Genomic DNA, 17,032 nt, shown 5'->3' with positions numbered 1-17,032 from the left:
CACCTTCATGAATGGACTAATGATAGTATAAGAGTGGGTTGTGCCTTGCAGAAATGAGTTAGTTCCTCAGAGAATGGGCTGTTACATTAAAAAAAAAAAAAAAAAAGGAGCCATGTGTGGTGGCACATGTCTATAATTTAGAAGCTCAGGAGGCTGAGGCAGGAGCAGGAGCATCACAAGTTCAAAGCCAGCTTCAGCAACTTAGCAAGACCCTGTCTCAAAATAAAAAATAAAAAGGGGCTGGGGATATCCCTGAGTGGTTAAGTGCCCCTGCAGTCATCCCTGGTACAATGAAACAAAACAAAACAAAACAAAACTAAACTAAACTAACAAAAAAAATTCATCAAGCTGCTCAGATAAAAATTCTAGAAATCATTCTTTTTTACCTCATGTCTGTTAGCAAGTTCTTTTGATGTCACCATCGAAAAATCAGACCACATTGAACCACTTGCCACTACCACCACCATAGTAGTGCATGGTACAAGGAACCACGAGAGAAACCTCATACCTTCCCCTCCTTCACAATTAAACTTTTACAGTCTAATTACCATTAGGTGGCCAAAGTAATCTTTTAGAACTTAAATCATGAAGGAGTGGAAAAGAGACAGTTCTGGGGATCTGTTACATAATAATGTGGGTAAAAAATGCTGACTTACATACCTGGAAATAGTTTGGAGAGTGAAAAAAGAACTAGTGATTTTACTTCACTTGAATGAGAGATATTTTTGAAATTGGTATGCTTCTGCTTTAGAGTCAAATTCTGGAAGATTGGGAGGAAATCCACCTTAAACCAGAGTTGTCTCACACCTGTAAGCCCAGCAGCTCCATACTGAGTCAGAAGGATCCCAGATTCAAAGCCACCCTGAGCGATTAGTGAGGCTCTAAGCAACTCAGCAAGACCCCATCCTCTAAATAAAATATAAAAATGGGTTCTGGGTTGTGGCTCAGTGGTTAAGTGCTCCTGAGTTCAATCCCTGGCACCAAAAAATCAATAACAACAAAACTGTATAAGTCATTCTCCTATTTAAATATTTTAATGGATGCCCAGAACAAGATCCAACTCCATAACAAAATTTTCCTATCACTGTAAACCAAAGCTTTTAAAAACCTCTCTCCTGTACAAAAGCCAATGAGAACGAAAGGGATACTCAGACTGAAAAACAAATGCCTACATAATCTGACCTTTCACACTTCATCTCCTACGATGTAGCCTTCACTCTCTACACTCCAGTCGCAATTGTATTTCCAGCTGTTTCTGAAGCTCATCCCTAACTCCCAGCCTTTCTATTTGCTGTTCCTGCAGTCTGGTGCTCTTACCTTAGATTGATGTATTCTCCTACGTATTATTAAACTTTTTGCTCATGTATCAGCCCCTCTATATTGCTGCCATTCCTTATCCTGTATTATTTTCTTCCTAACAATTAACATTGTAATATTATTTGTTAACTTATTATCTTTCTGCACTCAAAATATAAGATCCATGAGGGCAGTGACTATGTTTTATTTATCATTATATCCCCATCACCTAAAAGGATGTCTGAAATATTTATCAATCTTTGATTAGGAATAAATGACAGAGTCTGTGTATGATTAACAATCACCATTCAATCTAATTCCACCTCTGATATACACAGTGTAACTTAGGAAACAGGATTTTACTCCTATAATATCAGAATTCACATAATTATACACTATTTTTAACAGAGTTCTATCTTAAAAGTAGTAGTAAAGAAACTAAAGTTGTTGCAGAATATTTTACTCTTGGACCTGAAAAAATATTAAACTGTTCTAAACTGCCTGCCCCAGCAATTTCAGCCAATTTTTGCACCTGGAACAGAAAGGGGAAAAAAAATAAGGTGAACTTTCACTTAATTATATGTAAGTGTGTTGCCTTGCTTTTATTTTATTTGGACTTCTCAGTGAAAAAAGCAATTTGAATAAAATGGAAGCCAGTTTACTTGCAATTAAGAAAGTATTCACATCTATACATTTTCACTAAGTGCCAGGAGAAAAAAAAAATGTGATTTGAAATCTTATTTTCTTCTGCCTTTCAACAGGAAGACTTAAATACTTAAATATTCCAAAGTATCTACATACATATAGAAACAAAGGACTTATGCACATTATTTAATACTTCAAAATTTCTATTCAGCATAAGTGTATATCACATCCCCAAATTAAAAATTTCAACCCATTCGAACCAAAAAAAAAAAAAAACCTACATACTCCACAATTATTATTATTTACAACTCTTTTTTGTTATATCTGACAAGTTCCTTTCAAAGCTATTATATCATGTGCTAGAGATATAATTAGAGACTCAGCATCTCATTTTTAAGAACTTGGTTGATTCAAGAGTAAACCTGATTATTCTGAAAACAATTATTCAGAAGTTAATGAAATCCACCCAAAATAAGGATCATATGAAAAACATACCAAAAAGGATATGCTAATGAAAATTCCTTTACTCATCTTTTTATATTTTTCCTATCTTTCTCTATTCTTATCTTTTGGATTAACCAAGACGACATAAATGATTACTTCATTTGTCACCTTAACCTCCAGAATCTATCTAGGATAGTATCTATCAAACAGTGGATGATCAGTAAATACCTACTGTATGGATCAATGAAATTTTTACTTGTCTGCAGAAAAAATATTAAATTCATGAATTATAAAACAACAGCTTATGAGGTAGGAATAAAAAACAAATACAGATAAAAACTGTTAACTATTAAAAATAAATCTAATGAGTCATTATCTCCTATATTTAAAATGCTTATTTTTTAGGTATGAAAAATTCATATTCTATGAAAAGATATACTTGAAAATTCAAACACTGAAGTTTCCAGCAATTCTATTGGAAATGACTTTAATTTAGTCTTTGTTGATTACACTGTAAATTCAAAAACTCAATCTTAAGTTAAAATTTTTCATCTTCCTAGTAACCATCATTTCACAAATTTTTCCAAGTTACATATTATATATTTTCCCTTAATTATGGATCATCTGATACTAATCTAGACCTTTGGGAGCATTTAAATCACCCTCAGGAATGCATAGGAAATCATAAATAGAACATTACAAAGTTCCCCTTTCCAAAATTTAATTAATCTTGCTTCATTCCTGGACAATTAATAATGTCAAAGATAATGTTTGCATGATTGAATATCTCAGGAACCTGAGGATCAAACTCACATAAACTGAATGATTCACTTGGACTTGCGACTTGAAAAAACTGTGTATATAACAAAATACTGGCATGTTAAGAATTTTTGTTTAGAAATTTCCTTCAAGTTTCTTCCACCTCTAAGTGCTATGCTTCTGAGTTTTGCAGTATTCAAGATAGTCTTAGCAACTGGGTCAAAATGATGTCATAAAAGGAATTAGAAAGATTATATATCACTGTTGTAGAAAATAAGAATTTCTGATCTGTGAAGAAATAATCTTCTTAAATTATGTTCAATGTGAGTCGTTTCCATAACTATTAATAAAGAATTCAATATGTAAGATATCAGAAATAGTGAACACTAGGTGTCAGTGTAAGAAATAGAAAAATATTTTTTAAAAACCTAATAGAGGCTAATCAGGTATATAACAAAAATAATCAAAAGCAGCTGTGACCAAATTTACTTATAAATGCATAATTCAGTTAACAAGTCAATCTTTCTTTCAAACAAAAAGTCCTGTTCCAGGACTCCCATAGCACAAGAAATAAAAGCAAGAATCAACAACTGGGATAGATTTCAAACTAAAAAGCTTTCAGCAAAGGAAACTATCAGTAATGTGAAGAGAGAGCCTACAGAGTGGGAGAATATCTTTGCCACTCATACTTCAGGTAGAGCGCTAATTTCCAGAATCTATAAAGAACTCAAAAAAAAAAAAACTACACCAAGAACACAAATAATCCAATCAACAAATGGGCTAAGGAAATGAACAGGCACTTCACAGAAGAAGATGTACAAGCAATCAACAGATATATGAAAAAATGTTCAACATCTCTAGTAATAAGAGAAATGCAAATCAAAACTATCCTAAGATTCCATCTCACCCCAATTAGAATGGCGATTATCAAGAACACAAGCAACGATAGGTGTTGGCGAGGATGTGGGGAAAAAGGTACACTCATACATTGCTGGTGGGGTTGCAAATTAGTGCAGCCACTCTGGAAAGCAGTATGGAGATTCCTCAGAAAGCTTGGAATGGAACCACCATTTGACCCAGCCATCCCACTCCTTGGCCTATACCCAAAGGACTTAAAATCAGCATACTACAGCACACAGCTACATCAATATTTATAGCAGCTCAATTCACAATAGCTAGATCGTGGAACCAACCTGGATACCCTTCAATAGATGAGTGGACAAAGAAATGGTGGTATATATACACAATGGAATATTATTCAGCCATAAAGAAGAATAAAATTATGGCATTTGCAGGTAAATGGATGGAGCTGGAGAATATCATGCTAAGTGAGATAAGCCAATCTCAAAAAACCAAAGACGAATGATCTTGCTGATAAGCGGATGATGACACATAATGGGGGGTTGGAGGGGGGCAAGAATGGAGGAAGGAGGAACTGTATAGAGGGAAAAGAGGGGTGGGAGGGGTGGGGGGGAGGAAAAAATAACAGAATGAATCAAACATCATTTCCCTATGTAAATGTATGATTACACAAATGGTATGCCTCTTCTCCATGTAGAAACAGAAACATCATGTATCTCATTTGTTTCCAATAAATATAAAATTTTAAAAAAGTACCATGAACACATTTGTCCTCTATATTTGGCTGTGTATGAAGTCAAAATTGTTCTTTCATTTCAACTGCATGAGCCAATATTCTTTTAATAGAGGCCTGCTTCATTTGTTTTATAATAAAAAATTTAAGAATTAAAAAAAATAGACATTCTACCCCGACAACATCATGCAAATCCATTCTGACATCCAAATCTAACATGAGCTACTAGGAAATACTAAGTAGCTTATCATGGGAGAATAAAGACAAATAAAACAAAAAAAAACAATTCATTTTGAAACTCAAGTGTAAACAAAATGATTATTCATTCTCTCTTCTAGAGAGTAGTCACTGAGTGTTTAATACTGACATGGATAAATAACTTTCTTCTTGCCTTACGTGAATCTGATTTCCTAACTAGCATAAAGAAAACAACAAATAAAATTATATTAGAAACAAGAAACTAGATTTCAACAAATAAATAATGGTAGTTCTAAGAAACTAAATTTCAGTATTTTCTTTATTTTCTCAAGAAAGACCTTTGAAAATATTAGCTGTATCACCGCCTGACATCTGAACTCTTTTCCTCCTTGGTAATGGCGATTGAATCCAAGGGCCCTCTATCACTAAGCTTCCCCCCAGACTCCCTCACCTGTCTTTAAAATTTTGGACAGGGTCTCACTAAGCTGCAGAGGCAGGCCTCGAATTTGTAATCTTCCTGGCTCAGTCTCCCATTATAATCCCATTATGGGATTATAGGCCTGTACAACTATACCAGGCCTTATCTCTGATTTTTATCAAAATGCAGTGACACCTTGTTTTATAGTCAATATGATAGAATGTACTAAAGTTACTTTTTAAATGTTAATAAGCTACTTTTTCTTTTAAAGGGAAAAAATTTTTTAAATAGTGAATATCCAATAAACAAGGTAACTATGGTAACCTTATGTTTGTCAATGAAATCAAATGCTTGCCCATTTGCAAAAGAACTTATTAAAAATAAAGCTAAGATTGTGTGGTGGGAATAAAAGTTAAGTATGAAAATATTATTACTCTTTTTAGGGTATGTAGAGAAAAAATTTGACAAGGAATACTTAATTTTTTATTTAGCATATTAAGTCTTATACCCTGTCTACTGATCTTAATGAAAACTATCTTTAGGGAGAAACTTCAAGAAGAAACTTCAGTTTTCAAAGAAAAAGACTCTACTAGAATTTCTCTCTATGAAGTCTATGACCAATGCAACAATACAGTAGATTTCTAGAAAAGTCCACAATATTTTAAGTGTCTTTACCAAGAAAGTTTAAATCTGTTCTTTGTTTTTAATTACCTTTGTCCATTGTTCTACAAATGACCCCTATTTTCATACTTTGAAATTACCTCTTATGCCTATATGTGTTGTTAGCTGTTGAGGCCATGCCTTGTTTTGGAGAATGTTACTCTTTCTCTTTACAAACTTAAAGTAGGATAAGTATTACAGACTTGAAATTGAATGTGTATTTTCCACATCAAAAGAAGATTCTGCTTACCACCTTCCCGGGACTCTTTTTTGTCAATCAGTTCTTTTTTTCGCCACTAACCCTTTGCAAAATATAAATTCTATTCTGAAAGTAATACTCTCACTTCAGAGAGTCAGGAAATACTAAGAATTATAAGGGATCGAAGAGTAAACTCAGGTAAGTATCCATTAAAAACCAAAAACAAAAACGAAACAACATTTTTCAACCAAAAGACTACCAATCTCTCTGGAGAAGAAATCATTTGAATTCTACATCTACTACTTAGAAGCTATATGACAAAATAAGCAAGTTGTTTAATCATTCTGTTCTTCAGTTTCCAAACTTATAAATGAAGACAGCATTTTCTCTGTAGCTTTGCTGAAATAGTATATGAACTATTTCTTTTAAAAGCTGCCATTCTCTCAAACCTAAATTTTAAAAATTTAAAAACTATTAAATTTTATTTCTATAAAACCTCTAACTGAATTACACACTACTTTCACTTTCTAAAGACTGTCTTGAATATGTCAACTTTGTCTAATTGTTCCAAGTCTTTCCTGGCTGCAAATATCAATCATAATATGCTATATAAAGACAAAGTGGTGGCCTTTTCCACCAAAAAGTTTAGGAGGCTTTCAATATTTCAATATACACTTTCTAGAATGTAGCTTATAAATTTTAAGCCACGTAGATGACCTATAATTTTGTGTAACTGAGGCTTTTTTTTTTTTTTAAATATTTAAGTCTTGGTTCCTACACTTAAACAACTCGTGCTCCTTCTTATCAACAGATACTTTAAGAATGAATTGCCTTGATTCTCTCCATTCTGCTATATTGCAAAAAAGAAGAGCAGATAACCTTTTAGATTAAACACAACCTTTTAGATTAAACGCATAATTTTCAGAGTATGTATTCTGACATTTATTACCTAATGCAAAATTTTTAGCTGGAATACAAGTACAAAGTCAGTAAAATTTACTGATAAATAAATGCTGTTTACATACATCTTTTCTAATTACATTTATTTTAGTGGACCTTATTTCTCTTTTTATTAAAAATTCAAATCAATTATATTCTCAGGGCTTTGAATATAAATGCGGAATATAGGAGTTTAAAAGTCTCATACTTCAGCTACAGAAGAGAACACAAATGTGAATGAATGAGGAAAGAATACCTGCACAAATTTTCCAAATTAAAAAGCATTAGAAATAAGAACAGGAAAAGGGAGGGAGAGTTCAACAAATGTTAATCCACATGGGAGATTTAACAGTTACTCTTCACACATAAAAGTTGATTATTACATTTTGCAATTTAAGGTTGTAAATAATCTGAAGAATCCTGAAAATAGATTTGACAACACAGTTCAAAAATTATATGGTTTACTAGTTGACAGGTAGATGTATAGAGTAAAAATCCAATGTGTCCTTTTAAATACAAGGTTAGAGAATTATACTTTATGCCTAAAATAAAGAGACTTTTCTGACATTTAACATTGAACAGAGAAATGAAAGCAGCTATAGAGCCATCAGAAATTATGACAGTTCTTGAATGTCATTCATAGTTGGATATTATCCAAAACGACATTATCAACAGTCTGACATCAACTCAATCACACAATTTCTATTTGCTACAAAGCTCTACCTATCTCAAAATAAGTGACTTATTTTGAGAACAGGAGTTTTACGAAAGGTATGCATCTTTCTGGTAATTCTCAAATTCTTGGAACCTATGCATTAGGAAATTATATCATTGTTTTAGTCAGAAATAAAACTGTTAGAACATAGATAAGAAAACCAAATATCACATACTATGCAAGTAGTCAAAGAGCTTAGCTTATGTTAGGATGGGATTCATGCAAAACCAAGGGAAAAATAATGAAAAATCCAGAAGGGGAAAGGTTTTATGCGAGGAAAGAAATACATGTGCAAAGATTTTCAAAAAAATGCTATTTTATATTATGCTAAGAAAACCAAGTAATATGAATACACTACCTATAACACTTATAGAAATATAGACAACTTAAGACAAAAATTCTGACACTGAGATAAGATTTTTTTTTTTTAATGAGCTGACTTATATGTGGGATATACTGCAGCAGGGGAGAAAGGAAGATGTTAAGAGTGGTGGGAAAGACTGCAAATTTCGTTCCAACTGATCCTCTGGGTTACGCGTTTATCGAACTACTCAGGTCCAGTGACAGGGAAAATATAGTTAAAGCAGCATTCTACTCAGGATATACTCATTCTGTGTCATACATTAAAAATTAAGTATCAGTCAACGCCTATACTAACATTAGTTTTTAAATATTTTATTAGTTGTTGATGAACCTTTATTTATTTATTTGTATGCGGTGCTGAGAATTGAATTCAGTGCCTCACACATGCTAGGCAAGTGTTCTACCACTAAGCCACAATTCCAGCCCCTCACCTTATTTATTAAAAAGACAAAACAATACTTAGGACTATTTTACAGCTTGAGGTGATAATAGGAGGAAAAAAAGCCCAAGTACAAAATACTAAGAGCAATCTATCAGAAATAAGTAGTATAAGAAACATTCAGTAAATTTTCTTCAATAAATAAGTTATCAACACAAAAATAATCAGATTTTCCTGACATACATTTTATCTCCAATCACTATGTGCAAAAGTACGTGTTTCCAGTCAAATTATGTTGAATTTGTGGTACCTCATTTGCTCCACAGTACAAGACACAAAAGCCAAACATGTTTCTCCCCAGAAGGTATTTGTAAACTCTCTTTTCTCATTCAAGTAAGCACAAAGTAAATTCCAGTTTAAGTTATATATACACGCTCTGACTTAGTACAAAGTCAAAATATCTAGTAAGTTAGATGACAGTTTCTATCTTATGATTCATTAGGTCCCTGAAGGACAGCTACTTCCTTTATTTTATGCAATCATAAATTATATTAGTTTGTACTATTTTGACAACTCTTATAATTGAAGTTCTCACAGGATATTTTATTACTATTTTAAATTATACTCATAAACTATTACTGAGGTGGCAAAAGTGATAGCCTCACTGAACTGGTGATAAGGATTGAACAGTGCTTTACACAAGCTGTTTCTATAGTGATTTTATCTGCCAAATTAATAAGCATTAGAATAATGGAGAGGGAAGAGAAAATTCATGTATATATGTACATATCATAAATACATATACATACATACATGTGTACATGTGTATATGTACATGTGTATATAGATATATGTATGTTGGTTTTTCTCAAATTTGGTCCTTGGTCTACTTGGATTATAAAAATCTTGAAAGCATATTTAAAATACCAGCTCTTTAATCCCACCACAATACATCCTAAAAAAATAATCTTTTTGGAATTCAGACTAGGTATCTAGAATTCCACATTCTGCAAAAAATTCTCACCCATGTTGACAAGTAACACTGAATCTGCATTTAAGAAGAATTTGGGTTTTACAGGCACCATCATAATATAGATGATTCATTCAACTTAAGAAATGTACAGCTGTCCAATATGTACATTTCTTTGTTTTTTTTAACATCAAAGAGGCTAGAGGACACATCAAAGAGAATGAAGGAATACTGGCATTCCACATTTTCTTTCACAATGAGCTTCAAATGAAGGTATTAGGGCTCTTCCATTGGAAAGATGATAAATAAGCTGCCAAAGTCCTAGCTCACCGTCCCGGGGAGACACAACAGATGATATGTTGATGGAATTACTTTCTTCTCTTCTAAACAGAAAGTGCAATAATTTTTATTTCTTTCATCATTTTGTATTACCTTCACTGTTCACACACCCATTAACAGAGACAACTTTCAGATTAAAAAGAAAGTAAATCACACAGGTAATAATAACCTTTATTATCTTTGCCTATGAAATTCTGTAACATCATTCCTGCAGCTTTTGAAAGGAAGAAAGATTTCTTTTAAAATGCATTACTTTTTTCCAAAATTACGAAGTATGTTTTCTAGAAATTTGAGGTTGAGGACTAATATGGAAAATGCCCTAATTTTAAAATTTTGGCAATTAAATCCCTATCATTAAAAAACAAACGGTGCAAATGAAATGAAACATGTTTCTAAATCTCATCTACAGGTTAGTTACTCCCCTCAACTCAATTCAATAAATCAATGCTAAATCCTATGAAAGACAACATGTTGCTATATAGACACGAATATACAAATACATTGCAGGCTGGCAAGGTTCCTCTTCTCAAAACCCTATCTCACTTTGCATATCAGCATTACTAGTTACCATAATGTTTTCAAGTCACTTCCTATGTATCTGTATCATAAAAAAACTTTAAGCTATTATTCATCTTTGGATCCTAAACAGGAGCTTCATTTAGTGTCATTCAAGAAAGGTTATATGAATAAATAAATGTAAAAATGATTAATAAATCAGGAAACAGGTCAAAATAATAAACTGCAAACTGAAAGCTTATTTACACTTTTGCTTTTAAGACAATTTTTAAAGATAACTGCAATGTACTAATGATGCCTGAGAGCCATTTACATATACGATTTGAGAATGCATGCTAAATAAAACCTTAGTCAGATATCGATTCCTACATCAGAGCAAATCAACAGGAGAAACTTTTGAGATATTATGGCTACCCCATCTGGAAGGATACCACAGCAATGAAAACACTGGTTTCTGAATAGCAATTCATAAAGCCTTATCTACATACAAGAGTTTTATGCAGTTTGAGTTGCATCCAAACATCACCAAGTGACACAACATAATTTCTGCTTAAAACAACAACAACAAAAAAAATTAAAAGTTATCAAGAGCTTAAACCAGCAGGTTCAATCTCAGAGAAACAGAATAATATGAGACTACCATCACAAGTATCCAAACAAGGAATTTATTTCTTAATTAAGCAGCTTAAATCTGGAATAATCTACATCATTTTATTACAAATAAATCACAATTGTAATGTACTTTTGTTTTCATCAATATCTGAAAGAATAATCATTAGATCACAGTAGAAAAAACATGCTATGACAAAGTACTCTGAGAGCAAAAAGAAAAAAATCAGAAAGTGGATTCAAAAAAACCACTCTTTTCAAGTAAATAGTTTTCTTAAGAAAACTGATTAAAGTAACATACATAGGCAATTAAGATGGAGTAAGAACACTCCACATTGTCTCCTTGATCTGAGGCAATGGAAACTCCTGGGCAGAATATATGTGATATCTTTGAATTCTGAAAGTAAACAGTATCAAGAAGACTGCAGAACAAAGCCAAAACTCCAAGTCTTTTTTGTTTGTTTGTTAATTTTTTGTACACCTACTCTGGAAACCAGCAGGGAGGTTCCTCAAAAGACTAGGCATAAAACCACTGTATGACCCAGCTATATCACACTCCAGAATCTATCCTAAAGAATTAAAGTCATCTACCATAATATTAAGTGATAGATGCACACCCATGTTTACAGCAGCACAATTTACAATAGGTAAACGATGGAACCAGCCTAAGTGTCCAACAATGAATGAATGGGGAAAAAGTGTGGTATATATGTATATATACAAAAAAGAGTTGTACTCAACCATAAAGGACGTTAAACTATGTCTTTTGCATGAAAATGGAAAGAACTGGAGAACATCGTGCTACACAAAATAAACCAGACATAAAGTCAAAGGTCATTATGTTTTCTCATACATGGAAGCTGAGAGAAAAAGGGATCTCATGAAAACAGAAAGGAGATCAGCAGAGCAGAGAATGGGGAATCAAGGAGAAGGAAGAGGAGGAAGTGGCACCAGGGAATTAAACAGACCAAATTTTGTAATGTGTATATATGAACATATCACAATAAGTCTACTTTTATGTATAATTATATTTCACCAATAAAAATATTTTTAAAAACACAGTAACATGAAATAGGGGTATAGCTCAGTGGTAGAACACATACTTAGCAAGTGCAAGGCCCTCGGTTTATCCCAAGCATGAAAAACAAAAATTATATAATTTTACAGCATAGAAACTGAGCACATACCACCTTAAATAAATTTTCAAAGGTAATATCATTCATATGACATCCATGAACCCCTTAATAAGATACACAAAGAAGGATCCATTACTTCTGTGGTAAACTTGCCAAAAGTTCATAACCTCATTCTAATCATAAGAAAACAATGCAACAATGGAAAGAGAAGAGCACTCTATAAAATAACTAACCAGTAGTTTTCAAAACTACTAAGGACGTGAAAGAAATGAAATACTAATGAACTACTGTAGGAAATCATAAAGATAGAGACAATAAAGACATGATACCTAAAGTACCATGGTATCCTGAATTGGGTCTTAGAACATAAAAAGGGACATAGAGCATAATTAGTGAGAAAATGGATAAAATTCAAATAATATGGGTAAATAGTATTATAACAATGTTATATCCTAGTTTTGGTCATTATTATAATCATGAAAGATGCTAATATTAAAGAAAGCTGAATAATATCTGGGAATTCATAGGACAATTTGCAAAATTTTTATATGTCTAAAATTCAAAATAAAAAATATTTTAAGAATTCTAAAAGAAAATAGTGTACTGATAAAATGATAGAAAGTAGATCATTGGCAGAATTTTTCTGGTCTTCTAAATACAGAATCATGTCATCAGCAAATAGTGATAGAGTTCTTCTTATTCATATCCTTTTAATTTCTTTCTTCTAATTTCTCTGGCTGGAGTTTCAAGAACAATTTTAAATAAAAGTGGTGAAAGAGGGCATCCCTGTCTTGTTTCAGTTCTTAGAGGGAATGCTTCAATTTTTCTCCATTTAGAATGATCAATGTTGGCACTGGGTTAAGCACATATATTTTTTACAATGTCAAGGTATGTTCCTACTATCCCTAGATTTTCTAGTGTTTTGAACATGAAGGGGTGCTGTATTTTGTAAAATGTTTGTTCTGCATCTATTGAGATGATCATGATACTTGTCTTTAAGTCTATTGATGTGATGAATTACATTCATTGATTTCCAGATGTTGAACCAACCTTGCATCCCTGGGATGAACCCCACTTCATCATGATATACTATCTTTTCAATATAATACATATCTTTTTAATATAATACAAGAAGTATGCAATTTGCCAGAATTTTATTGAGAATTTTTGCATCTATGTTCATGAGGAATATTGGACTGAAGTTTTCTTTTCTTGATAAGGCTTTGTCTGGTTTTGGTATAAGGGTGAATCTAGCCTCATGGAATCAGTTTGGAAGGGTTTCCCCCTTTTTTAATTCATGGAATAATTTGAGGAGTATTGCTGTTAATTCCTCTTTGAAGGTCTTGTAGAACTTGTCTGAGAATCCATCTGGTCCTGGGCTTTTCTTATTTGATAGGCTTTTGATAGCATCCTCTATTTCATTGCTTGAAATCAATCTGTCTAAACTGTGTATGTCCGGATTCAGTTTAGATAGGTCTTATGTCTCTTGAAAGTTATGATGTCTTCAAGATTTTCTATTTTATTGAATTTCAAATTTTCAAAATATTTTCTAATTATCTTCTGTACTTCAATAGTGTCCATCACAATATTTCCTTTTTCATCATGAATTTTAGTAACTTAAGTTTTCTCTCTTTCTCTTCATTAATGTGGCTAAGGGGTTATCAATTTTATTTATTTTTTTCAAAGAATCAACTTTTTTGTCAAATTTTTGAATTGTTTCTTTTGTTTCAATTTCATTGATTTCTGCTCTGATTTTAATTATTTCCTGTCTTCTACTGCTTTTGGTGTTGATTTGTTCTTTTTCTAGGGCTTTGAGATGTTCGTTGAGTTTCTATTCTTTTAGTAAATGACCTCAATACAATGAACTTTCCGCTTAGACCTGCCTTCCTAGTGTTCCAGAGATTTTGATACGTTGTATCACTATTCTCAATTACCTCTAAGTATTTTTTCTATATTTAGAAGATCCAAAAAATTCTACCACAAAACTTCTAGAACTCATAAATGAATTCAGCAACGTAGCAGGATACAAAATTAACACCCATAAATCAAATGCATTCTTATACATCAGCAATGAATTCACTGAATAAGAAATTAGGAAAACTATCCATTCACAATAACCTCAAAAAAATAAATATTTGGGAATCAATCTAACAAGAGGTGAAAGACCTCTACAATGAAAGCTACAGAACACTGAAGAAAGAAAATGAAGACAACATTAGAATATGGAAATATCTCCCATGCTCCTGGACAGACACAATTAACACTGTCAAAATGGCCATACTACTAAAAGCATTATATAGATTTAATGCAATTCCTATTAAAATCCCAATAACATTCTTCATAGAAATAGAAAAGACAATCATGAAATTCATTTGAAAAAATAAGAGACCTAGAATAGCTGGGCAATTCTTAACAAAAAAAGTGAAGAAGGAGGCATCACAATACCAGACCTTAAATTATACTACAGAGCCACAGCAACAAAAGCAGCATGGTACTGGCACCAAAACAGATATGTAGACCAATGGTACAGAACAGAAAACACAGAGACATACCCACATAAATATAATTATCTCATACTAGACAAAGGCCCAAAAACATAAATTGGAGAAAAGATAACTTATTCAACAAATGGTGCTGGGAAAACTGAAAATCCATATGTAACAAAATGAAATCAAACTCCTATTTCTCACCCTGCACAAAACTCAACTCAAAGTGGATCAAGGACCCAAGAATTTCAGAGAACCTGTGTCTACTAGAAGAAAAAGTAGGCAAGTAGGCCCAAGTCTCCATCATGTTGGCTTAGGAAACAAATTCCTCAACGAGACTTCTAAAGCGCAAGAAGTAACATCAAGAATCAATAAACGGGATGGAACCAAACTAAAAAGCTTCTTCACAACAAAGAAAACAATCAAGAATGTGAAGAGAGAGCCTACAGAATGGGATAAAATCATTACCACAAGCACCTCAGATACAGCATTACCTCCAGGATATATAAAAAACTCAAAAAACTTAACACCAATAAAAACAAATAACTCAATCAATAAATGGGCTAAGGCACTCAACAGACACTTCACAGAAGAAGAAATATGATCGATCAACATATATATGAAAACATGTTCAACATCTCCAGCAATTAGAGAAATGCAAATAAAAACTATGATTCTATGATTCTATCTCACTCTGGTCAGAGAGGCAATTATCAAGCATACAAGCAACAATAAATGTTGGTGAGAATGTCGGGTATAGGTACACTCATACATTTCTGGTGGGACTGCAAACTGGTACAACCATTATGGAAAGTGGTATGGTGATTCTCCAGAAACGCTGGGACTGGAACTACCTATTGACCCAGTTACCCACTCCTCAGATTATACTGAAAGGACTCAAAATCAGTTTACAACAATAACATGGCCACATCAATGTTACAGCAGCTCAACTGACAATAGCTAAACTATGGAAACAAGCTAGGTGCCCTTCAACAGAAGAAAGGATAAAGAATTTGTGGTATGTTTACACAATGGAATATTACTCATATATAAAAAAGAATGAAATTATGGCATTTGCCAGTAAATAAATGGAACTGGAGAATATTATGCTAAGTGAAATAAGCCAATCCCAAAGAACCAAAGGCTGAATGTTTTCTCTATATGTGAATGCTAATTCACAATGGGGTAGGGAGGATAGAAGTACTTTGGAATAGATAAAGGGGAATGAAAGGAGGAGAGAGGGCATGGGGGTATGAATGATAGTAGAATGAATTGGACATTATCACCCTATGTGCATATTTCATTACATGACCTCTATAACTCTATGTCATGTATGACCAAAAAAATGAGAAGTGATATTATACTCCATTTATGTATGATGTGATGTACAAAATGCATTCTACTGTCATGTATATCTAATTAGAACAAATTTAAAAATTCTTTTGAATAAGAAGCTCATTAAATAACTATATTCCTTGAAATTAAAAAAATATATATATCTATATATATATATAAGTAGATCATTGGATGCTAAGCACCAGAGGTTGGGATAAAAAGACTAACTGCATAGGGAAACAAGCAATTATTTTACATGGTGGGAAATTTCTATATGATGATTGTTCTTGTAGCTAATGACAATAACACATTGTCAAAACTCATCAAATTATGCAATTAACTTGTAAATACTGTTATACGTAAATTATATCTCAATAAAAATGACAAAAAAGTTTTGCTGATTTAAAAAAAAATTTTAAACTTTTTTATTTGGGTTGCAATCTCATATATAAGCAGTGTGCACAAAAGATATACCAAATAGATTATAAATGCATACCAAATAAGATTATATACTCTTACCAGATTAATTAATTGAGTGTGTACCACATCTTCTACCAAAACTGCTGTTTCATAAAGAGGTCTCCTAGCATCACCTAAAGAAAACCTGCAAAAGAAAAAGAAATTTAAACACACCAATATTAAGAACTGCAAATGAAGAAAGGCAAAAAAGTAAAACATATATATTTTAAGAATTAGTTAAATAAAGAGACTACAAATTTTTCTCTCAAATGATCAAATGGACATAAAATTTTTTATTGAGAAAAAAAATGTTTCCTACACAAAGTGTCATTTCCAAGGAAGAGTGCAGTATTATCTACACTATTTCTTGATTATATAATATGTTAAATGGCATCTACTCTGTCAAAATGCAAGCTAGTAAACAACTACTTCAGAATATTGGCAACCAAAAATTTATGTAATCTCATCCAAATCATCAATACAAGAGAAAAATAGCCACATAAAAGGTTATAAAAACATGTGATCCAATAAACACTGAAAACTACTATGAAAATAACATCAATTATAGTTTAC

General features: G+C 32.3%; 1 protein-coding gene across 8 annotated transcripts in view; it reads right to left on the bottom strand.

Annotated features, from left to right (window-relative positions):
• SUPT3H (SPT3 homolog, SAGA and STAGA complex component) overlaps positions 1-17,032 on the bottom strand; it is a 499,594-nt gene that overhangs the window by 255,567 nt on the left and 226,995 nt on the right. For all 8 annotated transcript variants that reach the window (XM_079147704.1, XM_079147700.1, XM_079147703.1 and 5 more), the window contains exon 3: positions 16,520-16,604. In XM_079147704.1, the coding sequence (XP_079003830.1) occupies positions 16,520-16,604 (85 nt within the window). The remainder of the gene's footprint in view (positions 1-16,519; positions 16,605-17,032) is intronic.

This window comes from Sciurus vulgaris (genome assembly GCF_902686455.1).
Source record: "Sciurus vulgaris genome assembly, chromosome: 7".
Lineage (NCBI taxonomy): Eukaryota > Metazoa > Chordata > Mammalia > Rodentia > Sciuridae > Sciurus > Sciurus vulgaris.
Note: the sequence above shows the minus strand (reverse complement) of the source record. Positions and strands in the feature narration are given on the sequence as shown.